Source organism: Aulonocara stuartgranti (assembly GCF_965226115.1).
Source record: "Aulonocara stuartgranti genome assembly, chromosome: 6".
Lineage (NCBI taxonomy): Eukaryota > Metazoa > Chordata > Actinopteri > Cichliformes > Cichlidae > Aulonocara > Aulonocara stuartgranti.
Genome location: NC_138944.1, coordinates 9307720 through 9335362, shown reverse-complemented (window position 1 = coordinate 9335362; position 27643 = coordinate 9307720). Strand labels below are relative to the sequence as shown.

General features: G+C 38.1%; 1 protein-coding gene across 1 annotated transcript; it reads right to left on the bottom strand.

Annotated features, from left to right (window-relative positions):
• Window positions 1-3730: 3730 nt before the first annotated feature.
• nt5c2b (5'-nucleotidase, cytosolic IIb) lies at window positions 3731-27254 on the bottom strand. Its single transcript, XM_082535822.1, has 18 exons — window positions 27042-27254; window positions 25411-25528; window positions 20457-20530; window positions 14151-14268; window positions 13741-13836; window positions 13530-13621; window positions 12677-12734; window positions 11978-12071; window positions 10726-10779; window positions 10493-10576; window positions 10246-10287; window positions 10018-10125; window positions 9374-9440; window positions 9093-9263; window positions 8753-8804; window positions 8377-8437; window positions 7904-8080; window positions 3731-7718 (listed from the first exon to the last, which is right to left on the bottom strand). The coding sequence occupies exons 2-18, from the start codon at window positions 25509-25511 to the stop codon at window positions 7482-7484; spliced, it is 1686 nt and encodes a 561-aa protein (XP_082391948.1). The 5' UTR covers window positions 25512-25528; window positions 27042-27254; the 3' UTR covers window positions 3731-7481.
• Window positions 27255-27643: the final 389 nt, after the last annotated feature.

The window sequence follows — 27643 nt, the reverse complement described above, 5'->3', positions numbered from 1 at the left end:
ACTCTGGGAAGGCCAATCTATGATTTATTGTCTTCTTATCAGTCTATGTCTGTGAAGGTTCTCAGTCATCCAGCTCATCGTAGTCTAAGGAGCTTGAAAAGAAAAGCGTCTGGACTTCTTTAAGTGTCCTTGAAGACGTTTCACCTCTCACACTTGTGTCATGGTCCTTTTCTGCATTTATAATTCCATCAACTTTGAAAAGATTCTCAGTAACACTGTCTGAAATGCATCCCCAAACTGTGGCAGAACCTCCACGCGTTTCGCAGATGGCTGTAGACAGTCACTGTAGGACCTCTCTCTTAGACGCCTCTCTACATATTTACCACAATTTCAACCAAAAATGTCAAATTTTGGATTCACCACTCCATCAGACCTGAGTTTCAGTCCAGTTCTTGTGTGAATTGGCAGACCTCAGCCTTCTCCCCGTTTCCCCTTCCTTAAGTTTCTCGACAGGCACCTTTGAACTGAGACCATTTCTGATGAGTCTTCAGGGAATAGTAAAGGCTCAGATGCATCTTTCCTGTATAAACTCTTCAATGGATTTTCTCCTATTTCTTAAAGATTTGACTTTCACACCCTGTCCATTGCTGCCATTTGTTTTGTCTTTTGCTTATCCAGTTTCCTCAGCATGCAGAGATATGCAAACATTTTCAGTTAGAAGATCTTTGGGAATCACCGTGTTTGTGTACAATATGTGGTAAAGATAAATGCAAGAAAGCCTTCTTTACTTAAAAATATAAAGCCATTTGGGATGACTTAAGACTTACACAGTACCATAAAGTTTGTGTTGTTTTTGTTTTTTAATGCAATGGTCAATGTGCACATTTCTTTTTTTACACATATCACATCTTCTATTAGAAAAGTGAAAAGAATTTGCCCAAAGCATAAATTAAGCAAATTTTTCTAGAAGACATTTTTGCAAATTTGTGTATGTTTAATAAAATAATTACCAATTCTCTTTTTTAAAAATGCATTTCTATCAAGCATGTTATATAGAGAACCACTGACCAAACTGATAAACCAACTGGGAAAGTTTTTAAGGTAATATCTGTCTTAATATTTAAAGGCACTTAGATTTTTCTGAAAAACTACTTTGGTAGCACATAACATCTACCACTACAATTTATGTCCTTCTCTGTATTATGAAGGTTTTTACAGATTTGTTTGCTTACAAGACCTCAGACCTTTTTTATTAAGTATTATTTAAAAGAGACTTTTTTAGGCTGTTGATAGTATTTTCTAGTACAAGTAGAGGCAGTGGAAAAGATTGGGCCTGATCTTTAACATCATATCTAATGTTTGCTTATAGTTAATTTGCTGCTTTACAGGCAACAGAAAATTTCCTAAAGCTCAGTCATCTTTTTAACATTCAGTTGCAGACTATAGCCACTGGTGGTAGCTGTTTCCTATTATATTTCAAGGTATATGTATGAGTGCCCTAACCGTCTCTGCAAGCTGCACACATGGACAAAGAGCCCTTCCATCTGCTCAGATGCGAGGGACGTCCCTGTTGTAAAACCGGTCACAGAGAACATCTGGATTGTTTGCAGCTGCGCTTGCTGTTGTTTATCGTTTACTAGAAAGTGCTCCTATGCAGCAGGCCCACTGCAGTCTGCAGGGACGATCACTCCAGAGATAAAACAGTGATTCACACTGAAAGGTTGTGATGTTCAAATTCTGCCTGTGCACCTCAGAGCCCGATGAAAGAAGAAGCATGAGAACTTTTTTTTTTTTTAAAGTCTGCACGAAACGCGGGGGGTGGGGGTGGGGCATCAGCTGTAATGGGGGTGGTTATTTTAATATTCTGTGACACAGAACAAACATACAGTCATTTTTTTCCTCTTACACGCTCCAGCCTCAGCTGAACAGAGGTCATCATTCCTCGATCATGTGAATGTCTTCCAGGCCTGTGTTAAACTGGACTTCTGTCCACCTCTATGCTGCTGTTCAAACCATGTGCTGTCCATAATTCTTCTTCTGCCTGAACGTGACACTCTCGTTGCCTTCTCCAGCCAGTGGTTTAATAAAAAAGTGAATGATTAACAGACAAGGCAGCCGGTGACTCTGTGTGCTACATATGAAGCTGCATCAAATGTTTGCTTTTGAGACAGGACTTCCTCTACTTGACACACGTTTTACTGATACTCACACCAGAGCAGCAATTAAAAACAGGACAATCTTCATCTAACAACCCACCAAGATGGGTCAGGTTAATATCAGTAGAAAACACTTCATTCAAAACACTCAGATGCTAATGGTTCTTAAGCTGTTGGTCATTAACAAAGCCATTACTTAATGAGCAGTAGCTTTTATTACCATTTACCAGCTGTTAAGCATTTAAATCACTCTCAGAGATCCTGATTTGTTTGTAATTCATTCAGAACAACTGTAATGAAAAGAAATATGTTTCTATCTGCAGTGCTATATGTTTAGCAGCATGGCTTTGATTTCTCACCTCCCCGACCTTCATCACGTATTTAAGGAATGCAAGACCCATAGCACAGGAGAGGCTGCGTATCAATGGCAAGGCGCAGGAAAACGAAGGTGTGTTGCAAAGCGGCTTTGCTGACATGGCGCTGTAGACTGGTTAACACACTGTAAAAAATGTCCAACTAGATATAGTAAGTTTTCAGCTGAGCCATCACCTAAACTCCATGGATTACATCTCATCCAACTATACTCACTTGCAAACTTTCCCATGTTAGAATTTAGCATCCATTGCTATCCATGTTTTGCTTTATACTTTGTGGAGGATGGAGGACATTAAAAGAAAAATATTGCACCTTAAATGATTAAAACTAAGGACTTTAATGCTGAGTCAGGATTATGTTCTGTTCCAGCAGGAGGAGAAACGGGGTGTGAAAAATTACACACCAGGGTGTGAATAGTACACACCTTGTTTCAGTAGTTTGTAGAAACAGCTTGACCAGCATTACTTGAATGCTTTATGACTTGTAGCCACTCTTCTTTACAGCGTTGTCAGAGGTCTGAGCCTCTGAACAGTCACCCTGACCCTGACTCTTTTTCAGAATTCTGTTGCATTGTATTTGCTGATGTGCTTGGTATGATTGTCCTGTTTCATGACCCAATTCCAGCTCTACTTTAGCTGTTGGACAGACAGTTTAACATTTGACTCTTTGGCATACACACAAATGCAGGGTAATCAGGTCCTGTGCCTGCTAAGCAAACCCAAATCATCACCTCTCTACTACCGTGTGTTGGTATGGGGTTGTGCTAATACGCCTTCACTAAATGCAATGTGGTGCATTACAGCCAAACATCTCCACTTTGGTCGTTTGTCCAAGAAAATTGTTCCAGAAGTCTTTTGGTTTGTTCAGTTGAAGCTTTGCAAAATAAACAAATAAGGGTTCAATTTGTCATAGATGCCTTCTCCAGTTTAGCAATATTTTTGTTAAATGGAAAATTTTTTTGTTATATTTTAAAACCTGCTATGGATAAAATTACTTTTTTAATTATGTCCTGATGTGCAAAACCCTTTAACTGAGCCTTGAATTTCCCTTAGTCACTGATCAGATGTATATTTGCCACATAAGTGTTAGAAAAGTGAAACCTTATGTCAATAATAAAAATTTTATATGTTAGGAGTATATTAAATACCTTAAATTTTAGTTTTAGCTCTGGACTATAGATACAACAATATATGTATCACCTGGTTTCAGGTCCCTTAACACAATATCAAGAGAAGAAAACCCAAGAAGCAACAGCAAAATATTACAAACTATCTTTATTCTACATTTTTATGTAATTTACTTCAATGTACAGTCTAAAGGATAATTTGTGGAAACACACAAAACACTGAAGAACATAAATTGATATGCATAAAAACAAAAGTTTACTAAAGGTTAGAAAATGAACAGTGGAGTTCTTGCACCTGTTAAATACAGATGCATTCTGGGCATCAGAACACAAGATAAAAATCTTCTAAAGCACTGTAACCTATTCACCAGTCTTTAGTTAGTTCCAAGTCGTAGTGACAGGTTTATGAGATATTGTATAAAAATGAACAAAAAATGTTATATTTTTTAAAGAAAATCATATGAAAAGGAAATGGCGAGGTCTATTTACAGTTCTGTAAACAGAGACCATTGGAAAACACTAGCTTAGAAAAGTAAAAATCCCATGATGCTGATGACAAGTAACAAATTATGATACTTAACATGCTAGTCACATTTCCCTTCATTTTAAGATTTTTTTTTCTTTTTTTTCCTCAGGCTTACAGTTTGTTTTTTCTCTCTATCCTCTCTGTGTAAACTACACCGACAGCAGCCTCACATAGAAGTCAAACTGATGCTACCATAACGGCCACAGCGGAGCGGATACTGTTGTTATTTTCACATGAAATGATGCAAAGACAGTCACCTCTTCCACGCTGGCAATGCAGCTGCATCATGTAGCATATCCAGTTATTCTATGTTCAAGAAACAAACATCAGAACATAAAATATAAATATTTCACTTGTAAAAAACAAACAAACAAAAAAACAAAGGCTAAACAGCTGTAATATGTTCATATATGTTCAACATGGTTTTATCCAACGCATTAAGCACATTCACCACTACTCACTCCACATCAAGCCAAACCAAAAATCATTCCAAAAACTAAACGGCATGTTCCTTCCCTTTTTGTGGCCTAAATCAAAAGGCCGATCCAACACACTGAAGACAGAAGAGGTCGAGACTTACTTTAAAAAGGTGAGGCAGCTTAACGTTGCTCTTAGTGGATGGTAGGAAAAGGGGGAGAAAAAAGTTGCTGTTTGAAAAAAATAATATGAGGCAGCACTCTACCTTGTGTATGAACACTGATGCCACTGACATCTGCATTAAAGATCCTGAAAACTTTTCCATCACCTTTTCTTGATGATCAGCAGAGTCCAGTATGAACAAAATCTGAACAGTTTTAATAATTTAATGGAAGATTTTTTTCTTTCAAAATTCTTTTTAAAAACGAGAAATTGAACTAGCAGGGACGTCATTAACTTTTTAAACCAATCAGTATAGACTGACATGCATTCCAGTGGCAGTTGGCGGGTAGTTTGGTCATTAGGTAAGTTTGCGTGTGCATTTTAAATGAATCTGATTGGTGCCATTGGAGAGGGGCTCAAACTTCAAGCAGAAGTGTCACGTTTTGTTTCCATCGTCACATTTTCCTTTTATCATAACCCCTACTAAACCACCTCAACCAAAGTTTTCAAAATTAAATAAAATAAAACTTTTGATATTGATTCAAAAATTGTTTTTCCATTTAGGATTTAAAAAAACAAAACAAAACACCTAAGCAGAAAAGTCCACATAACACAAGTTGTTTCAATTATTTAAGCTATGAAGTCTATAACAAGCTTCATAGCAATCACACAGTGACTGCATAAATGCAACCTGTCTCCAAACATTTGTGGTCCAACGTGGACTGAAGGTATTCAAATAACTAGAGTCAACATGTTGCAATCAATCTGAGCGCATCTCTTTCCAAGACGCGACTCAGCTGGTTACCAGCTGGTTGTATTCTGGTTAAATTCCCATAAAACAGGCAAGGTTGCAGAGCGCTTATGTCATTTTGCAGTTCAATCGCTATCCAGCAGCAACTATGCCACCATTTGTGGAAGAATTTCTGAATTTCTATGAGGCTCTGACTGGACTCTGAATGCAAGTAGTTAATATGAATTTCTGCGTATGTAAACAGAAAACAAATTTGCAACAGATTTGTGATTTTGCAAATTCATCACCATAACGTCAAAGACAGACTGACCCCATTTTGCTGTTGCAAACTGATAACATGTTGACTCATTTTGCTATTTTATCGCCATCTTAACACAAAACACACTTTGAAGAGGGCAACTGACTGTGACTGGTCGCAGACATAATTTCCATAATTGAAGAAATCATTTCAAAGGCAACAATTTGGAAGTTAATTGCACACGGTCACAATCATTTTGGTCGTGCCACATCATATTATGCAGTTTTTCCTAGTCCGACTGTAGCGTAATAGAAGTCGTATAAGACGAAGTGTGTAAGGTGTTTTAGAATAAGTTTTCAGGAGCTTTAAGTTTAACAAGCTTGTATTTTGTTGCAACGATCAGAGCAAATGCAAAATCAAGCATTTAATGTTGGAGCACTTCACTCATTTCTGACCTGTGAACACGATCTACAACACATAGTAGTGTTAAGAAGCCCGCTAGCAAAATACTGTAAACACAGTTCATATTTCATCCTATGAATGGCATGATAATACTGGACCTGTGGATAAAAATCAGCTAAAACTCATTAGACCTTTTCAATTAAGTTTTTTGTCGAAAACACTACTTTCATTACATGCCGAATCCACTTTCATGCTCTTTCCTTTTTTTTTTTTTACACACTTCGCAAAATAACAAACTTGAAGACCTTGTACTGTACACCCCCCTTACCAAAAAAGAAAAATCTGATAAATGAAAAACTTACGTTATACTTCCAAAACAATCAAGCTGACAAATACTGCATAACAGCCCGCTCATGGTGTTGAACGATTAGCTCATCTCATTTACCTTACAGGTATTTATAGAAACAGTACTGTGTTTCGGGGTAGTCATAGAGACTAAGGATAAAATATAGATACTCTGTCCTCTTTGTTGCTTGGTAACAAAGCATCAATTCAATAGCCTCACTTGTGTACGCCTAACCAAACTCCAAACAAGTCAAAGAAGATATTCATCTGGGTATCGAGTGGTGCGAGCTTGTGCTTCAGTTTTGTCCAACATCTTCTTTGCTTACCGTCACTCAGGATGCTAAAGTCTGAATGAGTCTACCGTGACAGAAACACACACAGAAATACTCTTACATACAAGTTACAGCTCTATAAGGACAAGCAAATAAAACAAAATGGATAAAAAAAAAATTGAATGTTGTTCCCATGTTGCATATAAAAATGTTTAATGTCTGCACTGATTTTTCGGCACTTACGCCGTGACTGCAATGTGCATATTCTGTCAGTTTGTGTTACACTTCAAACTACAGTAGAAAGTCCAAACCTGGTGGATTAAACCGTAAACATGACCAAAACTAAGTGATCCACCAGCAGGACTTAAAACTCAGCGTATAAAAAGATAAAGAAACGTGGTGTGTGATGTCTGTTTGAGTGTGTGTGCTCTGTCTGTCTGCTGGGAGAATTATACAGAAATCAAATGAATTTACAAATCAAGAAGTTTGTGTTTGTTTTCTTTTTTAACTAAGCTCATACAGGTTTTGTTTAGAGGACCGAGCATGCAGTCTTCTGACAGTCATATGATCTCTCTTGCTACTGGTCCTTTACACTTATCCTCAGAAATTTGAAGAATGTGTACGTGTGTGAGCGTGTGTGATCACACATATGCACACTGGAGATGTTTTCCCCTCTCTGCCTCGCTTTGAAAGCAATCACTACTTGACTCTACTAGGAAAGATAAGAAGGCAGGAACGGGAACATGGCTCCCCTCTAAAGGTCCTATTATATTACTCTTCTTCTTCTTCCTCCTCCTCATCATCATCCTCATCGTGACAGTGAGTGATCTCCTGGGGAGTCTGAGGGAACAGGTTGGGTGGCTTGATCTCGCTGAATGAGCGGGTCAGCTGGTTGCGCTTGCACTCTAGCTCTTTGCAGTCGCTGCAGTGGGTGCGGTTGCGGGTAGCCAGCGGGGACTCTGTGTCGATGTCCACGTGGGTGTGTTCAACTGTTGACTCATGGGGCATCTGGAAGAGGAGAAATAATTTTTTACACAACAAGAACACAGTTAACCTTTGAAATGTTTTACGAACAATGACAGATCAGAACAGACAATATTTTAGTATGTGCATCAGTGAAGTGTGGCAATGTGTCTGCATCTTAAGGGTGCGTGGTTTCATTCAATTCCCCCACTTTACATTCAGATACTCACTAATATGTGTGACGCTCTGAAGAGGTAGCTGAAGGGGTAATACAGCAGGTTAATGAAGGAGGCTGCATACAGGTCGGCGTAACGCATCACTTGTGAGGCAAAGAGAGTCTGTCTGGAGCCACTGCGGAACAGGCTACCCATCATGCCATAGCACATGTCCATGTCATGTGTCACTTTCTATAAAACAAGAAGAAAAAGAGAAACTGGTAAGCCTTCAAAATCACGTCAAAAAAAGAGGGACACTGATTCATTAACCCTGGAAAGTACGGTTAATAAATTATTTGGGATGTCGTATTTGTTCAGTGAAACAGCTGAATCTGCATCTTTTTCCGATAGCCTATGAGAGACAAACACCGACTGAAAGGGCTCTTTGATGAGGCGGTTTAATGATTAGTCTCTATGAAACAAACAGCACTAAAACCACATAAGCAGCACATCTGTTGTCATAGCAGCAGAGGTCATTAAGGGTGTACCTTGATTCTCCTCTGGATAGTGCTGATATCTGGCCTTTCATTACTGCTGCTATCCAGATGCCTGAGAAGGAAGCAGGAGAAAAACGATGAGGACTGGGTGGGGGTGTGGATACTGATATCAGCCTCCTGAAAGATGATGAGTCAAAGAGGTGGCGTAACAGAGAATTGCGCCAGGCTATAAATAACGTCAGTGAACCTGCTTATCAGGTGCACACTTTGACACTTTAGACTTTACCCTATTGGCCCTGTGGGTTTCTGTTAAATATGCAGTATCCACACATGTATGCAAACAGACACTGTTACAGCCGAGAGCAAAGAGCAGCAGAATGGGAACCTGGGGGGGGGGGGGGATGAGGCTAAAGGTCACAGTTCTTACTTGTAGAGTTCTGCCAAGAAAACATCCAGGCCCTGGAGTTCCTCGAATAATGCTGGAAAACAGAGGGAGAGCGTGAATCTCTCTCTCTTCAGCACATTTGAGTGCATGTACAGTTGCTGTACAAATATTTGAAGTTTTGAGAATGTATCCTTTGAGAGTGAGATCATTTACAGGTTTTTGTTTTGCACTTATAGATGTAGTTTTTGCACAACATTTTACATTTCAGATTGCTATTAAAGATCAAGTCCTTTCTGAGACTGAGAAAACAAGCAGTCAAACTAGCCCTCCCACATGTCTGCACACTATGTGTTATTATGAGTCAAGTTCTTTCTAGACTCACAGCTCTTGTCGGTCCACACGTGAAGCTCCTGGGCCAGCTCAGGTATAACCAGGAATGTTCTCCAGCCTTGACGTTTCTTGGATTTGAGGATATCTCCAAAAATATGGTCCCCGATGTATACTATGTCCTTTCCCTTGGCCCCCAGCAAGTCACACACAATGTCTGAAGAGCCTGAATGACAGTAGCGTGTTACCAACTATGTATGCATTCTTAAGGTCCACGAATGACAGATGAATAAAGCCTAGCTCAAAGAATGAATGATGAAACAAATAAAGCCTTACCTCCAGAGTAGACTATCCCATGTTGCAGTGGTCCTGTGTAGGTTCCTATCTTTAGACGTCCTGTTGTCTGAAATGAAGAAAATAAATAAGTCACTAAAAAGTGGGTCTGAATAACCTAAGTGAAGTGAGTGACTGTTTTTGAATCATTCTGCAATTGCTCCATCTTCCTGAGAACAATCATTTAATTACTTATGCACTGATGGCATATTTTTAGGGCCTTTACCTCTGCGTTTTTCTGGCATAAATTCATGCTTAAATTTACATAATGTTATGCGTTTTAAATCATTGTGATCATTGCCTTCCCATTAATATATATGTACCAAAATAATTGACATACAGATTTTGTCTAATTCGACCCTAGAATGGATCCCAGGTTGAACCAGTGACTAAATCAAAAATGCAAACTACGCTCGAACGACTATCTAACAAAAAATTCACTCATGCACTCTACACTGTTTTCAGTAAGCTGGCCCTCAGTTTGAAACAACTGGTGTGTTTTTGGAAAACAAAACGAAGAAATCCTGAACAGCCCTGACTGAACAGCAAATAAGGGACAGATTGTAAGCCACAACATAACACATGCCAGCTAGGGTTCACTTATAATGTCTTCTCTGGCCAGAACTCTCTCTTCTGATTTTGCTTACTGTGTCCACTTGTCTGAGCACTGTACCCTCTGCGAAGAACAGCGGTTTCCTGGCATCCACCAGGATCAGATCAAAGTAGGACTGCCAGGGCCGGTGCGGGGTGCCAGGCTGGGGTGGATGGAAACACACAAACATGAGTACAAAGATAAAACCATGATGTACATTTATGTTTGACAATAATAAAAAAAAAAATCGTCACCAAATAGAAATAGAAAAAATATGTTTTACCTTTGGGCCATGAGGGAAGTCGAACAAATAGGTCATGATTTTCTGTAACACAACACAACGTCTCTAAGTCTGATGCGACACATACTTTGTTCATAAGCTAATACACGTGTTACCGACAAACTGGTAGAAAACTAATAAAAGGATCTCGGCATTAACTTACTGGCATCTAAGTCTTTCACTGTTATTGCATTACTGTTTTCCCTAATCAGTAAGTTTCCACCATAACTACACACACACACACACTTACATCAGTGTATTTGTAGTCACTGTTGGTTGCCAAGAAAACCTTGGATACTTCATTCATTCGGCTGAGAAGAAGAGGCAGCTTTCCCTGGTGGGAACAGAGAAGAAGAAAAGAAAGAGAAAGAATGAAGCTCTAAGCATCTTTACAAACCAGCCTCTTCACAGACTACAAGAGTGTGAGACACTGTGTGTGTTTTCTCTGCAGCAGTGCACTCACAGTGAATACAAACTACTTACATCTTTCACCACATACTTCTCCAAGTTCTCCACAGTCTTCTCCTTCAGCGTACCCTGCAATGTGAGACAAAGGGGTTAGCAAAATCATCAATAACTATAGATATCAGTGAATAATGCTGGATTTCCAAAAACGCTGATAAAAATTCTTAAAATGACAAGTAAACCTAACTCCTTTGTTTAAAATTGCATTAACATTGGTATAATCTTTCTATCCATTATCATTATGCAATAATGCAACATTTCAAAAGTTTAATCATTAGCTTTAAGACATCACTGAAACGTGCTTACACATCTTGAACTCACTCCCTTTTCAGCGGATGCTCAGGGTGATGTTCAATTTTAGCACACGAAATTAAAACAGCTTTCTAGTGTCAAACTCTAAAGAAAAGATCACTATACACAATAAAGATCAGACATTCTAGTGAAGTAACATTTTAAAGTACAGCTGTATGGTTAATAGCAGTTTGGAAGCAGTAATTGGTGATGACTGCTGCAGAACCTTTGGGACCTTGTGTTGTTTAGTTGTGGCATAATCAGTGGTAGTGTTTCAAGAGTATCTCTAATTCTTCTGTAAACAACTTGTCTTTTTGCAAAGGTTTAAAAATTGGTTTACAGTCTAGGACAAATATGCATGGTTTAACTGCAGTTTATTTTGGAAACAGGTATAAGTACTTTTTAACTGAATATAAGAAGACATAGTTGACAGAATTTTAACTGTGAATTTGTGTTAGTATGTTAGTGCAGACTGAAACATATGTGTACAGAAAATATATGCCTGCATATGAACGATATGATGAATGGCATTATTATTAAGACAGTCTCAAAATTTCCTGTATATGTCGTCTTCACAAATACATATCAGATAAAAACTGGGAGACATTATCCTGATGTTCTTAAGTAAATATTACAAACTTAACTGGATTCTGTCAAGAGACTCGATTCAGACATCGTATGAGGAAAATTTTACTTGGCTTGTTGGTGGCTGCCTTCTGTTATCACATTATGTTATATTTGGCCAGAATAAATAAGGAAGGTAAGACTTCCACCAAGACAGAGGAAGGGGTATCACAGAGATGTCAAAAGTATGAGAGGTTGTGATGATATAACATGCCAGTATGTTTATTTCAATTCAATTATTCTTTGCAAATAATAACTTGTCCTCAAGATATAATTTATGCACTCTATTTCATCACATGATCTAGTTTTAGTTCCAACAAATCAGATTAAATCTTAGTGGTTGCATGTGTTTTACCTTGAAATGGACCCAGTCAACAGCATCCCGGACATCCTGGAACATGCTTTTAAAGGACATGAAGAGGTCGCCATCTTTGAAGCCAGTTTCACAGCTGGGGGAGGGGAGCAAAGACACACACGTACACAGCCGTCGGACAGGCCATAGTTTTATAGAAGGTTTTCAAAAACATGACATTTGTTTTTTGTTTGCTTTTAAATGGGATAGCCTTCCCTTGTTGGAGGGGTCCCCAGCCAAACAGGAAAACATTCTCCCCCTAAAAGACCAACAACCAGGTTTCAGAGGACAAAGGACATGCAACCATTCCAGATTACATTCTCAAAAAAAAATTACAGGCCATTAAATCTCCTTACTTTAACAGTCAGAGGATTATCTTGTTGTTATATCAGGATTTCATTCTCTGCAAATAGTTAGTAATTGTTTTTATTCCTATCTGAATTTGATAAGAATCCATACTTTTTCACAATTGGTAGAACAGATTAATAGATATAGTAATTGTAATCGAAACGAAGGGTTATTTGACTGAACTCCCATTGGATTAACAATAGAATTAGACGAGATTAGCAGCTGAGACACCTGAACCCTCCCATGCGTTAGGGCTTGCTCTTGACCCTTTGTGGCTTGCAACTGTCATGGTCTCATCATGCGGCGCCCAGAAACTTGTTGCAGGCCAGATAAAGCAGAGAAAGGTTTTCTTACCTGTCATATCTATCACAGTTGGTGAAGAAATCCACAAGGCAAGCAAAAAGGTAGGTCTCTGTGAAGGAAACAGGAAGATTGGAAGATAATGTCAAGAACCTCAGTGAAATTATTTGCCGCCCCAGCCTTCCAGATTTAGATTCTGTTGTACACATTCATCCCATTCTTCTGTATGGGAAAGTTCTTCCCACCACCACCACCGCAATACGCCAATTTTTATCATCGGACTTAAACACTGGTCTTATTGTTAAGCCCACCAGAGACTTGACTTTATTTAGCAGCTAAGGAAATAGAGAGGCAGTCTGTAAGGTATGATCCATTTTATATAGCTTCACACTAAGCCGCCAGAATCACCAGCAAGGCCAGAAGCATCATCCATGACCAATCCTCCCTTAACATGACCTTTTCCATTCTTTTCCCATTGGGCAAAACCATTACTAGCTGAACATATTTAGGGATAATACTTAACTCCAAGCTATTAGGCTCTTGAAGATGCATTGAAGCTCTTATTAATTCACTTTACCTACATCAGCTTGTGCTCATATAATCGAAATGCATTGGGCAGTAAAATGTGTATGTATGTATCATGCATTTGCAATATTAACTGTACTACTTGCACTATGGAGTGTTCCCTTCTGCAATCTGGACTATATCCTGTTGCACTAAAAATCACTTTAAAGGTAGATACACTGAGCTACTATGGGCTGATCTGTTACATGCACTTGTATTTTGTATCACGTTGTGCGGTGCTGTGTGTTGTGGAATGTGTCTTGTTTTATATGTGAGCACACCATAACAATTCCTATCAGTTGTTTTGTTGAAATGGCTACAATAAGCTTGAACTTGAACCCACCTGGCAGATTGAAGAGGGTGTTGAGGATATAGAAACGCTCTGTATCATCTCTCTGGATAAACTTGTTGGGGTACCGTTCACGGATCTCTGGGCTGGAAAAAGCAAAAAAGCACAAAAGGGAATAAAATGTTTTATCAAATGTTTATATTTATGATGCTTGCTTGTATGCAGAGATCTGTGCATTTTGAGGGGGAATGTTGAAAATACCTACCCTCGCAGGAAGTTGAATCCATGGACACAGACCAGGATATTACCGTAAGCATCAACCTTCAACAAGTTTCCATACATGGTATCAAACACAAGGCCTCTGAAAAAAGGAGCAGAGGGATGCATGATTTTGCAATGCACGAGTAAAACAGCCTTTCTAACTTTCTAACAATCTTGGCACTTAAACTCCTGTCACTTGTTATCTTTTACTACAAAATAAATACAGTGACACTGAACTTTGCACAGGTGATGGGGTTTTTCATACTATTACTTGGCTAAGATAGATATCTCAGCTAAAAGGTTATCTGGACTACAAAGTTTAGAGATTAGGCAACAGAAACAGCAGTTGGTCAATAATCTGATGGCCACGATCAGCCTCATGATGTCTGTGCAGAGAGATGGGATTGGTCTCACCTGGTGGGAAATGATGGGTCATAGACGAAGCTCAGGAGCTCCTGAGGATAACCGATGGACACTAGCCGTTCCACTGTCAGCTCAAAGCCTAATGATTCATATTCAGGTGACTTATACACTACAAAGGAAACACATGCACATTAGTTTAGTAAATAATGCCAGCTGCCCATAAAAGTGTCCTGTAGACACTTTAAAAACTGTGAAATGTTACATGAAAGTAGTTAATATTTTATAAATACATACATATAGAATCAAACAAATGATTGGTTATCAATATAACAGATTTTAAATCAGATGTTTAAAAACTTTTTCCCCTGTTTATTTGAATTTGTATTTATTACCTTTTGTAGGATAACTACTTTAATATTGACAGTGATGCTGTACTGAAATGGTATCGATCTGAAAACCTGACTCAAAATTATACAAACAATGTTGTATTTAAAAACCCCAGAAGCATAGCCTGTGGGGTGATTCGATGGCAAACAATGGTTAATGAGGTGATATGCATTTTGTTGCACTTACTCAAGTTACACAACAAATAAGTTTGAGTTTTCAAAGGCCACCTTATCCATTTGAGATCATCTTGTCTGTATTTTGTCAACAACATGTTTTCACTCTACTGGAACATCCCCTCACACCCAATGCCCTTCTCAGTCCTGGCTACCAACACAGACCAGGATGTTCTGCATGTAAATCCACAAAGAAAGAGGATCGGGCGGGCAAATGAAAAATCACTTGATGTAAAGCAGTGGCTTTAATGAGCCCAACTGACGAGCCCCTAACCCGTCACTGCCAGTGGTAGATATTTACCCCAGGCTAAACGAAAAGCGAGACAGGAGTGGGCTCTGGAAATTAAAACATACAGTGATGCAAGGCTAAAAAAAGACTGGCAGAGGATTAAAATGCTTTCTGACAGGGGGAAAGAATATGTCAGATGTTATAAATATAAAACAGAGAATGCACTGGTGTTAATGCTTGCTTTCTATACCCCCAGTGGGGTGGTGGAAGGCCCCTCAAGGGTTTGAAATATTGGCTGATGATACTTAGAGAAGAGTTAGTTGGAGAGAACAGCACTGTAGGTCAAGCAGGAAAACATCTGTGTCCTACTCTGGAAAACGTGTGTGCATACACAAGTCCTGGGTTATACAGAGAGGTGATAAGTACACAGAGAAGTACAGGAAAAGCCTGGGTTCAGTAAAGCTCTGTTCTTTTGTTGACACCTTTACTCTGTAAGCATGAATTCAATACAATTTCATTTAAACAGCGCCAAATCACAACAATAGTCGCCTCAAGGCGCTTTATATTGTAAAGTAAAGACCCTACAATAATGCAAAGAAAACAAAGAAAACCCCAACAATCATATGATGTAACTGCATGAGGCAGTTTCTGCATTTTAATCACGTAACCTCTTGTAGTTCACCCCCTGCTGTGTTCTCCCAGTAAACAGGGTTTGGGCCCTCTGCCCAGAGCAGCAGCAGCATACACCAATATAACTGCATTCCCCCCTCCTCTTTGCTTACTTGTAATATTCCTCATGAGTTGCTACAAAGAAGCCTATTTTAAAACCTGTTTCCCCTATGTCACCCTCTTCACTTGAGGTCACTGGGAGTCTCTCTTTACATGTTGTCTTTTGGAAATTAGTACATCCCACACATAAAATAGAACAAATCAAATCTCATTACGAGTTTGTCAGGCTGGAAAACTGAATCAGGAAAATGGTTTGATATATAATAATTATTCTAGACAATTTTAAAACCTATGGGACAGCTAAAACTCCCTACTACACAAAGTTAATATTAGGTCAAAAGCTACTAAAGTTCCCCCAGTAATTGGCTTAAAATGTCATTTTGTCCATAATGTTACTGTTTAATGAAAGTGCACCAGCCAGAGTTAAGTTTGGAATGAACTATGGTTAGGTATTTTATGTTAAAAGCCCTTTACATCAAATCTTCGAACTGTGAACTGTTGATAGACTATCGTAGAACTGTATTTCATGAAAGCCACACCCAAGACTACATAATGCAACATAAAGCTGCATGTTTTAGTAAATGAGACAGCTGAGATGCTCATGTTTACTGCATTTTTTGTAAACAGGAAGTTGGGTTATTGTTGTTTGCTGTGTCCTTGACTCTCTCCCCCTGTGGTGGGAACTTCAGAGATCTGTTTCCCTTTTTATCCCCAATGGGACTGATGCCAGATAATTATACTCCCACTGCTGAGCAGCAACGTATGTCTCCAGAGTTTATAGGCCAGGCCACCACAGGCCTAGATGTAACGTAGACCTCTTGCATACAAGATAAACAACCAGCAGAAAGCCCTTCTGCTGATAGACCCTTATCTCCAAATCAGATATAGTGTGTCGTACAAGGAGACTCTATCTGACCCATTTCACACAGCAATAATTTAACTTGTGTCTTAATATTTGCACAGAATAAAGTGGAAATGTAGGCCTCTGTGACAAATTTGCAACACTATGAAGCATATTGTGGGAAAAATTAGAAAGCTTAAACATTGCCTCAGGGGCACACATTCCAGCCAAAAGTCTGTGAGAAAACTAGGACAAACCTGCTTGTATCTCTCACTGCAATCTGGGCCTAAAACTGTGTTTGAGCAACTTTCTGCAGGGTGTTACGTGTTCCCTTTAGGAGCAGAAGAACAGATGACGCAATGTTGTCTCAACATTGCTAATTCAGTTTACAAAGTCTTACGAAATGTATGATATTTGCAATTTGTTTGCACTAAAGCTTTAGAATAGAACAAACTTTTCACCTCTTCTTATCCTCGTGTTGAGAAAAATTGCACAAAATGTCTCATTCTGGAAGTCACTGTACGTCATTACACTGATGCATGACGACAATGCATTATGAAATTGTCTATAACAATCTAAAATACTTATGCTGATATTAAAAACAAGCCCTGAAATCACATTTTCTTTGACCGTCTTTATTCCAAGAGCTATAGACAGTCATATGAACACAAATACTTTAATTTTTGGTTAATTAGTTCGTTTACATTGCATTTCTTTTATAGTCTGTGCTCTTCTCAAACGCTTGAAAGGGATAACAGGAGCACAGCTAGTAACAGGCGATGGTGAGGTCTCCAAGAACCAATCGTAATTTCTCAATATCTGAATTAAAATGGAATTCCCCTGTTGCTGGCATAGTGAAATTTGATTACACAGCAAGCTTTATGAATGGATTAGATTGTTGCTTCTTTCTTGAATACATTTAAATGTATCAAAAATGCTTTGACATCTGAAACCAAGGTCACAAGAACTTTAAAGGCACCTTAATAGTTTTTTTTCCTTCGCATTCCTAGCAATATTTCCTTTCCAAACTTTACCTTTTTTATTCGATACATAAGATGTGATTTTTCTGAGCTTTTTAAGGTATTTTAGTATGTCACTGTAAACACAAGGATTAATCCAGAAAAACAGAGAGAATTATCTTCATGAATCAGGACATGGAGTGCATTTCCTGCTTCAATCACAATCGCATACCAAAGTAAAGAAAAAGTTAACTTATTAAAACGTTTTATAATATGACCGTTATCTTCAGCTTAAATTCACTATGCAGAACTGCAATATATGCTGAATACACACAATAGTAGTCTTTGCACAGTGTGATATATGCCAAACTGATTACAGTTGACAGGGACTGTGTTTAAAATTCACCCAAAGCCTCACACAATCTCCGAAGATAAGCAAAATCATTACATTAGGTTTTGCATACGTTCAATTAACTTAAGGGTTTTCCCCAAAACCCACTATTTTTTCAAAATGCTTAATGACTGCGAAAAGAATTACTGAAAAACTGCTCTTGGTTTCTCTGAGTTTTAGACTTTCTTTCTCTGTTTGGAAACACTCGACACACCATAGACATGCCACAATGAAGGCTGTGAACTCAATAAAAAACACAACTCTTTAATCATGTTGACAACTGCTCCAATCCACTCCCAATATGTTACACTCAGCCACCGCGCTTGTTATGCAAAGAGTACATATTTGAGAACTGCTAGCTTAAAATAGCAAAATATCTTCAAATCTTACAGATTCTTGCCAACTTATCTACAAGCTGAGACAGGAGCCCCTCATCTCTGTAGGAGCAGCACTGTAGGCAACATCTTCACATCATCAGAAGTGGACAGTGGAGATTGAAATAGCAACTGATGTTTAGTTTTGTCATACTTTCTAAACTATAATCTGTGTTTTCATTTGTTCATGTGTACCAAAATTTCCTGACAGATATTATTGAGTTTTTACATAGTGATTTAAAAAAATAAATTATGTTTCTGCTTTAAATCTCTATTTTTATAATCCCAATCTTTCTTCCTTACCTTTTTCCATAAACATTGCACGCAAAAAGCAAGTAATATTTGAAATGTACATATTTCAGGCGTGCTGCACATCTGAACCGCCTTCTATCACATAGCGTTGCATGTGATTAAGCAACAGTCAATCTGAGGAAGCAGTTCTGTGATCAAAATGTGAACACTCTCCAAAGATACACGATAGCCACCCTTCAAGCAAACATTAACACTTGGTTATGAGCTCCCATAAAGAGAGTCATGTCAACAGCTGAGCATCTGTAAAATCTCTTATACCCCGAATGGTGATAGGGGTCCAGAGTCAAAGAAGAACTACAAGTGACTCTTGTTCTCAGGGGAGCCGTCATTGCTGAACTCAACAAACAAACGTGACCTGTTTTTCAAAGTCAGGGAAGATTTATTTTTAGATGTGTAGAGACCGAAAACTGGAGCTGAGTCACAGAACAAAGTGGCATGAAAAATCAGGATATTTTTAGCCAGGTTGCTAGCCACTAGGAAAAAGAACATACACAATTAAGTCTGTGTTACAGAGAGCTACTGCTGGCTTAACATTTCGTTATCCTAGTGTTATGGCATACTCAGTGTATCACTATCATTGACCTAAATAATACTTTATGAACAACAAGCTGTGGTTCAGGGGCAATGGTAGGGTACCCAAATATAGAGCTGAAAAGAAAGGGATACTATAGACTTCAACATCTACACCAAACATGAGGTCACAGCACATTTAACAGCTAGGGAGTTTTTTTCAGCTTCTAAAGGCACATAAATAAATGCGCTCTCAAAATCTAAATTTAACGTGACAACCACAAAGTTGGTTTCCCTTTCAGTCAATGCCACTCCAAGACACTTTTATAGATTCATTACATAACGTTTATCAAGATAGGAATGGTCATTTTGACAAGACTGTATTGTTGATGACAGCACAGACGAGCCATGTAAACTGAGAATGTGCTATACAACACTCCAGCCAACTTGGCCTGCATACCAAAACCCTAAAAAGTGCTGATTAATTAGATCAATAAATTGATCGATTGTTTATTAAATCTAAAACACTTTTGGACCGTATATAATAAACGTCTCTTAAAAACTGGCAAATTTAGAAGTAAAAAGAAGTAAAAATGAAAAAAAGATCAAAATCATAAAAATAATTATAATCTGACTGTGACTTTGTCATTGGGTCTTTTCTTTTCAGCTGTTATGTTGTAGAGTTAATGGTATGCTTGGGATCATTGTCCTCTTGCATGACCCAGTTTCAGCCATGCTTTAGCTGTCTAACAGATAGCATCATCTTTGACTCAGGTATACAGAGTAGTTCATGGTCAGCTCAGTGACTGCATGGTAACCAGGTCCTACAGTTGCAAAAAACAAACAAACAAAACCCCCCAAATTATCACCTCTTCACTACTGTTCTTGACAGTTGGTATAAAGTGTTTGTGCTGATATGCAGTACTTGGTATTCAAACTGTGCATTATAGTCAAAGAGCTCCACTTTGGTGTCATCTGTTCAAATGTCATTGTTCTAGAAGTCTTGTGTTGATTTTCTGTTTGTTTGGGTTTTTGGGTTTGTTTTTTTTTTTAATTTGGTTTTAAAATTTTCTTTCCATTGTCAGAACTTGGGGTAAATTTGTGGGGTCCTCTCCTGGGAAAACTGTGGCATTGTGATAACACATGTCAATTGTTCAATCCAGAAAACTGCCAAAACGTCTGCTTTTACAGAGGTGGTCCCACTTGCTGATGATCAATTAATCAACTGTATCCGATTAGCACCTGGACGCTATTTACAGTCTTAAGTCCAGGAACCATTTAGGGTATAATTTGTTATAATAGGACTGCATAGTACTGTGAAATCTCTTTTTCAAATGATAAATAGGCATTTTTTTCCCTCCAATCACTCACTTCATTAGTTAACTGATTATCCAAACTCTGATCTGATTATGACTGATTGTAATTGATTGTGTGACTGTGTATTTAGCTTACCTGCTAAAGTGTAATCCATATCAAAGCCAAAGCACTTAATCTTCTCCATTGCCAAGCTTCTGTTGACAAAGATTCTGGGGGGAAAAGGTTTTTGTAAATTTTATGTAATCATCCGCAACAAATTATGACTCATAGCAGTTGCCCCAAGTGAGAAAAAGAAGAATGTTATCCCACATATACATATCCAACAACTATCATTTTTTCTTCCAAGTACAACTTTTAAATTTTATCAAAAGGTACATCTATAGATTTACATTTTATCAAGTCAGGTAATTTAGACTCAGTGCATTTCACTGTGCATGCATAGACTGAGGTGTTAAAATAACTGTGAAAATCAAATCTAGAAAAATACATAAAGCAAATGTAAAAAACACAAAAATAAGAGTGTAACTCTTAAAAAAATAAGAGTGTAACTCTTATTTTTGCATTCTTTTGTACAGTTATGATTACAAACCTCGGTGTCACCTCTATGAGCTTGCAGTTTGAGTTTGTTTGCCAAAAAAAAAAAAAAAAAAAGACTACATCAAATAAACAATGATATAGGTGATTTATAGATTTGACTGATAGCTATAGCCCTATTCTTTCAGATTTTCTGTACAGTCTCATTACTTCAAATTATTCTATCCACATAAATCATAAAATGAAAATATGATAAGTTCTAACATGGACAAATCTTGTTTACTGTTGGGTGTCCTTGAGTGTCTAATCTAAAGGTCAGAAAAAAAAAGATGAAGTTACTACCACTACTACTACTACTCCAAATTTGGCAATTACCACACAGTGTAAAAGAATAAATTCTGTTATTGTGTTAGGTACAGAGCCTTAAGAAGCCAAAAGGCAGCTTATGACAAGTACTTAAGAAGAGCTTACCAAGTCATTTCAGCCTTATTAAACACCAATATATAACACATAATTAACTACATTTTAGGTGCTGTAATGAAAATGAGAACTAAATATCCATTTCAGATCACTTCATCTTTGTATGTACTGGAAATACCATGCGAGGATGATGGTTCTTTGATACTTTCATTATTACAAGTTGTTTGTTTCTCTAGAGCGTATTTTATGAGATCTACTTGCTGGCGTGTTCCTTAACGATAATAGTAAATTAATACACATAATTAGTTCTGATAATATCTTAAAATACTTTAATATAAAGTGGCCACGATGAAAACCAGCGCTTCGTAGACACAGAAAATACAGCCACACACTGTCTGCGTAACTCTGACTGCTAGCACAGACCTACATAACTTATCTTCTACAGCTGTGACATAGTTGAAATTCTATACAAGTCAATATTTAATCATACAAGAACCGAAATATGTATCAGACCAACAGAAAAATCAAGAATGACACTAAATTAAAAACAAGGGTGAACTGATACACAAGTCTAAAACTGCAAGGCATCTAATCTTCTCATTTTTCTGTGACAATGGTCTATTTATCTTCACCAACGTCTAAATCAGTTGTGAAATACCTGGCAGCGGCTCCATAGTGAACAAGTTCCCATTTAGAGCAAAGTCCACGACACGACTGGCAATGCATTCTGTGTGAAATTAAACCTCGGTTTGACTCTCCGGTGGTCTGACACTGCTCCAGCAACGCAGGGCAACAGTGGACCCACAAACAAAGCCCCCCTCCCTCTCTCTCTTTGCTGTCTTGCCATTCAGAAATTTTCTGACTTGTTGCAAAAATGATTGTGGCCATTCTGCGTCATTCTCTGTTGTTGTGTGCTGTCAGTCAGGGTTGTTGTGAACCATGATGTTTGTGGGCCCTCAAAGACATCTAGAACAATCACAAGTCGGGTAGAATCAAGCACGCCAGTGCCACAAGCTACAGCTGCTTCCCATTACTCACATCTGGTTGAATATACACATTTGTCGTTGGCCTACAACTACTGGTTATTTTTTAAATTCATTTTTGTGGCCGTGAAAACTGCCAGTTGTGATTTTCAACAGAAAATTACCTCTTCAAATATCCTTAGACTTCTTTATTCAAATAAAAATTTAATTAAATATGTTTATGCTGTAACTGTTAACAAAGTTAATAGTACTTTTTACTTTCTTTCTTTTTTTAATGTAAATCCTTTCTTACAAATAAATAAATTTTGTAGATGAAATTAAGCGCTACTGAATCTCAAACTGATCACCTGTAAAAAAAAACCAAAAAAAAACAACCTGATTTGCAAATTCAGGTTAACGACCTTTTAAACTTGAAAAACGTGTACTCAAATATCAAAATGCTATATCAAATTTGATCATCTATATTTATTTTATATATTTAGTTGCTTATAAAAAAAATGAGCCTATTATGGCCTTATTTTGACATTTAACATTTAACACTGGCTCATCAAAATAGGATGTGCTCCTCATCAGCCAAAACAAATACAGTCAACATTTCGCAGGGATGAACAAAGGATTTAATGTTTAAATCTTTTCTATTTCTGTTTTGCTGGTGCCATTATGATGTAACCTCTTGCCAGATGCCTGTGGGAGGGGTAGTAAAGAACGGCCATAAATGATAAAGCGTGCCCCTCCTAAGATCAATTACTGTAGTCAGCCTTGACTTTGGCCCTGCTGACATCAGTATTGCTTCAAATAGCACCTACAAGTGAATCCCTTAATAACTTTTACTCCATCTGAGCGCAGCTGAAGAACAATCAGCCAGATTTTTTCCACTGCGCTTTAATCTCATGCAGACAGTGACTCGAACGTTTATCTGCACTGGGCAGAGCCATCAGCCCCCTGCAATGTGATATACACAGAGTGCACTGTTTCGGCTGAGCTCTTACTTTTTTTGGAAAGGCCTTTGTGAGTCTGTAAGATAAACAAAAGGTCACGCTTAAATCAGTAATGATTTCACTGACCAAGAACTTCTGTCACATTGTTTCAAAGAGCACCTTTGAACTTTCACTTAGCACTGCATGTGTAACCCTTTGCTGGTTCATGAACTATGAACCAGCAAAGGGTTACACATGCAGTGCTAAGTGAAAGTTCAAAGGTGCTCTTTGAAACAATGTGACAGAAGTTCTTGGTCAGTGAAATCATTGACCAAGAACTTCTGAAATCATTACTCATTTGTTTGTTCTGCATGTGCTGCTGGGGAATAAATCAACCAGTTCGGTTGATTTATTCCCCAGCAGCACATGCAGAACAAACAAATGAGTGATGGTTTCATAAACCTTGTGAGCACTGCATATTATATAATAGCATGGAAGAAAAGCAGTACCCATTGTAAACATGCCTTAGAGTTAAACATTGAAAAGAAACACTCATTTTATTGCTCTGACAGGGAATAAACCCCTGATTATGTCAGTATAACTGAACGGACTTTACTACAAGCAGGTAAAGGAACAAGGATGTTTATAAGTGAAAAGATATATTAATGGTCAATAAAGCTACTTACTATAAAGTCAAAGCCATAAAATCCCTGCAAAACCAACTACATGTTTATTATGCTGAGCATATCTGGATCTCGAGTCGTCCATTTAGCCCGTGGGTCTTGTCATTCTGCTGATGTTTCATGAGTGAAAAATTTTGCATAGCAGCTACAAAGACCACACCCCAGTCACAATCAATTCTATGAAACATCTAAGGCAGCACAGCCTGCTTCACAGTCGAAGTGACAAAGAGACATAGCCTAGTACATGCTGAGCACCAATGGCAGACTACAAGTAAAATAAGACGGGAATTAAACTGGAAAACACAGCACGCTAACAGGATAATCACAGATATAATCACAGATTAGTCAGTCACTCTGTTATAATGACAATAAGTGATACACAATGTAAAATCTAAGAAACGCACTTTAGTATATTTTTAAAATGTATGACATGCTTTGCCATGGTGAAATAAATAGTAACAAGCTACTGTCATAAACTGTTGGGGAATCCAAAGACCACCCAACACAACTCAACTGGTTAAGTCATGATTTGAGTTATCGTTGTTATAGTTACTTAAAATAACTATATGTTACTGTTGGTGTAAAAAATAAATTAGTCAATCAATCAATTCTTAACGGAAATACAAAAAACCCCAAATACATTAAAAAAAAACCTTAAAGAAACAATGTTTCTTACTAAAGAGAAAAACATCATTACAAAATAAAGACACAGAGGCAATACCTTTAGTTTTAGTTTCAAATTCCTAAACACATTAAGTATGAGGCAGCAGTGTGAACTGAGTCTGGCACATGTACATAGCTGTGAGTCAAATCCTGTATTGTAATAACTGATCTGAACTTTATAAATTTGTCCTTTAAAAGCAGACCTACATTATAATAACCAAAGACTAGAACTAACACTGAAACTGAGAAAAATAAAACAAAACAAAACTAAACATTTCCAAGCAATAAAAGCTAAGCTGAAACAAACAAACACACTCGTGAAACAAAGGAAATTTAACTCAATTTCTTTGACTACTCGCTGATGACAAATTGGAAATAAAAAGGAAACAAAAAACACAAATATAAGCTGTCCGAAATTAATAATGGTAGTTTCTTTAGTGTCCTGATGTCTGTATCACAGAGCGGCCCTGGATTCCTTTGTGGTTCTGTATATAACTATGCAATTCATTCTGTAAACGCCTCTGTGGTGGGTGGCCATACAATCCATCATTTTAACAAACAGAAACTGCATATTATTAGTTTTCATATTACAGAATGGACGTCCACAATATTTTATTATTACCTGCAGATTTAACCTCTGAATGAAAGCTGAATTATGAGCACTATTAATCCTTATATTACAAGCAGTATATTCTTTATGTTGCGCTGACAGCCCCAAATTACAAATGCTCAAATCTTCCTGAAAACTATCATTCATTTACTTTCATTTCTATTCATAATTCAAAATCATCAGTCCAGGAGTTTTATTTGTTTTTTCCACAGTAGTCTCTGTCTGGCTGCTTAATCTATGCTGTGAAATGTCAGTGTGTCCCTTGTGGATGTTTCATACCTGTGGTAGGGCTCCCTCCTGTACTTCTTCATTGTAAGGCCGTCCATGTTGGCGGGCAAGTCTGCATAGTTCTGCAGTCTGTCACTCCATGAAGTGGTCATCTTTCTAACTGTTCAGTCTCTAGAGACAAGAAGAAAGAGACACAGAAGGCCTAAATGTAAGTTGCTGAATATCCGTGTTGATCAGACAACAAAAGAGGGAAAAACCCCCATTAGAAGCAGCAAAGTCTGTGGTGAATAGAAATATAATTCAATCACACTTTGTCCTTTAGACTTTAGAAATGGGATTATGTGGATGAGCTAATCAAGTTCCAACCTGTAGAAATTGAGTGGTTTAAAACTTGGAAGGAGCCAAACCAATATCCTGATAGTTTGGTTATCATCGCCTAATTATGGTGTTTCCTGTGTAATTATCAAACTAGGATTAGATTACACAGTGGAGGGTGAGGACCTACTGTATGTAAAAGTTCAAGCCAGATTAAAATGAGAGATAAAACAAAGACATGTGATACAGTTTAACATGGGGATCATCGTAGTCAGAATATGAATGGGTCCTTATTTGGTTATAACATCAGATTGCAAGCAAAAAAGCTGAGACCTAAAAAAAGAGACATATGAGAAGTCTTGTGGATTTATGCTCCAGTGGAATGCAAGCCTAGTTTCTGGTTTTGTCTTTTAGCTTAAAAGGCCAGTGTTGTGTGTTTTTTTCCTCTTATGCTGACATGCTGTCATTCCTGTACTGTTGCTGGAGAGGCTGCAGGAAGGAAGGGTAGAGATCAGCTTTCTTCTTCTTAGTGCCAGCACAAAAGCAAATGAGAATCACATGCTGAGGCAAAGAACTGTCAACAGGGCCACAGACATAAAAAACAAACAAAAACCACTGCAATCAGTGTGCAGCTTCACAGAACACAAAACAAAAGCTTCAGCTGATTTCATCTGAAACCTTATTTTAACTGTTCGTATTTAAAAACAAGTATGGACACAACTGGTAGACAAATCACTTTTTTGTTATTTTACAGCTTGTTTGCTTTCTTAGCTCTATCTTAATTGCCCATGTTGTGAAATGGGTCCTATGGGGTCAGAAGGAAGCTCTGGCTTGCAAAAATCCACAGCTAAGCATTACGAAAACCTGGTCAACTCAACAGTACTGCAGACAGCAGCTGAAAAGCAAACATAACTTAGAGCAGGCTTTGTTTCCTATGCTCAGTCTTGGAGAGAGAGCGTGGATCAACGAGTACTGCAACTGTACAGCGGGTGAAGCTAACTGTCACTTGTTTTTGGCGAAGAAATCACGCCAGCTCTTTCTTTAACTCCGCAGTCAGAGAAAACAACGGTGAATACTCACAGATTATCTGAACCTAATGTAAAAGTATCTCGACAAGCTAGAACATCTCGTTCGCGGGGTTACCGAACAACATCCCGTTATTTACCACCGGACTACGGGGCTAGCTAACACTCCGCTCAAACCGCCTCCGTCCAGCTCTTCTTTATCTGACATTGATGCGAAGGGCAGCCAGAGGTGGTCCAGGCACAGCTAACGCGTTAGCTGGCTTTGACACAAAAACACGAAGACTTGAAACTGTGGGAGCAGATTTCACTTTGTTCAGCTGCGGTTGGCGTTACTGTACTCACCTCTGAGTTCCTGAATAAAACAAATGCGCCGTCTGTTACTCTGAGCATGCGCCTTGAGCTGCGTGCAAGTCGCAGGAAAAAGTGTATATTCTGACAGAAAGCTGTGGGCGAAGCGGTGACGAGTACTCTGCAAAGCCAGGTATGTAATAGCTGTCCGTGCCCTGCCTGCTCCCTGCTGTCTCGCTCTCTGCTGCCAGCTGCTGTTATGAGACATTCAGAGGGCGGCGTTAAGTTCTGTCTATCACAGAGGGGCGGGACCATCAAGCGCCGTGGCACAAACACGTGACCCCACTTGAATTAGGCTTCACTTTATAACAAATAATTAATTAATTTAGAAAAAAATAATATAACATAACGATTCAATAATAATAATAATAATAATAATAATAATAATAATAATAATATTTGATTTTAGCAATATGCTAAGCAAGTCTAATATGCATATGCAACTTCTATACTGGGTGTCTCAAACAGGTGAAAATTGCATAAAAAAGAGGTAATAACTACCTTTATTGCAACCCCTAACCTTGAAAATGTATTGGTTGTAACCTCGGTGATGTTAAAGTCCTGATTTCCATCAGCTCATTGGCATTCATTCTAGG

What these genes read in the sequence shown, in the direction of transcription:
- nt5c2b (XM_082535822.1), bottom strand. Translation starts at nt 25,511, where the DNA reads ATGACCACTTCATGGAGTGACAGACTGCAGAACTATGCAGACTTGCCC. An exon ending in AGGAGGGAGCCCTACCACAG is followed by an intron (nt 20,531 to 25,410) that starts GTATGAAACATC and finishes TTTTCCCCCCAG; the next exon opens with AATCTTTGTCAACAGAAGCT. An exon ending in ACTTCCCTCATGGCCCAAAG is followed by an intron (nt 10,126 to 10,245) that starts GTAAAACATATT and finishes CATCCACCCCAG; the next exon opens with CCTGGCACCCCGCACCGGCC.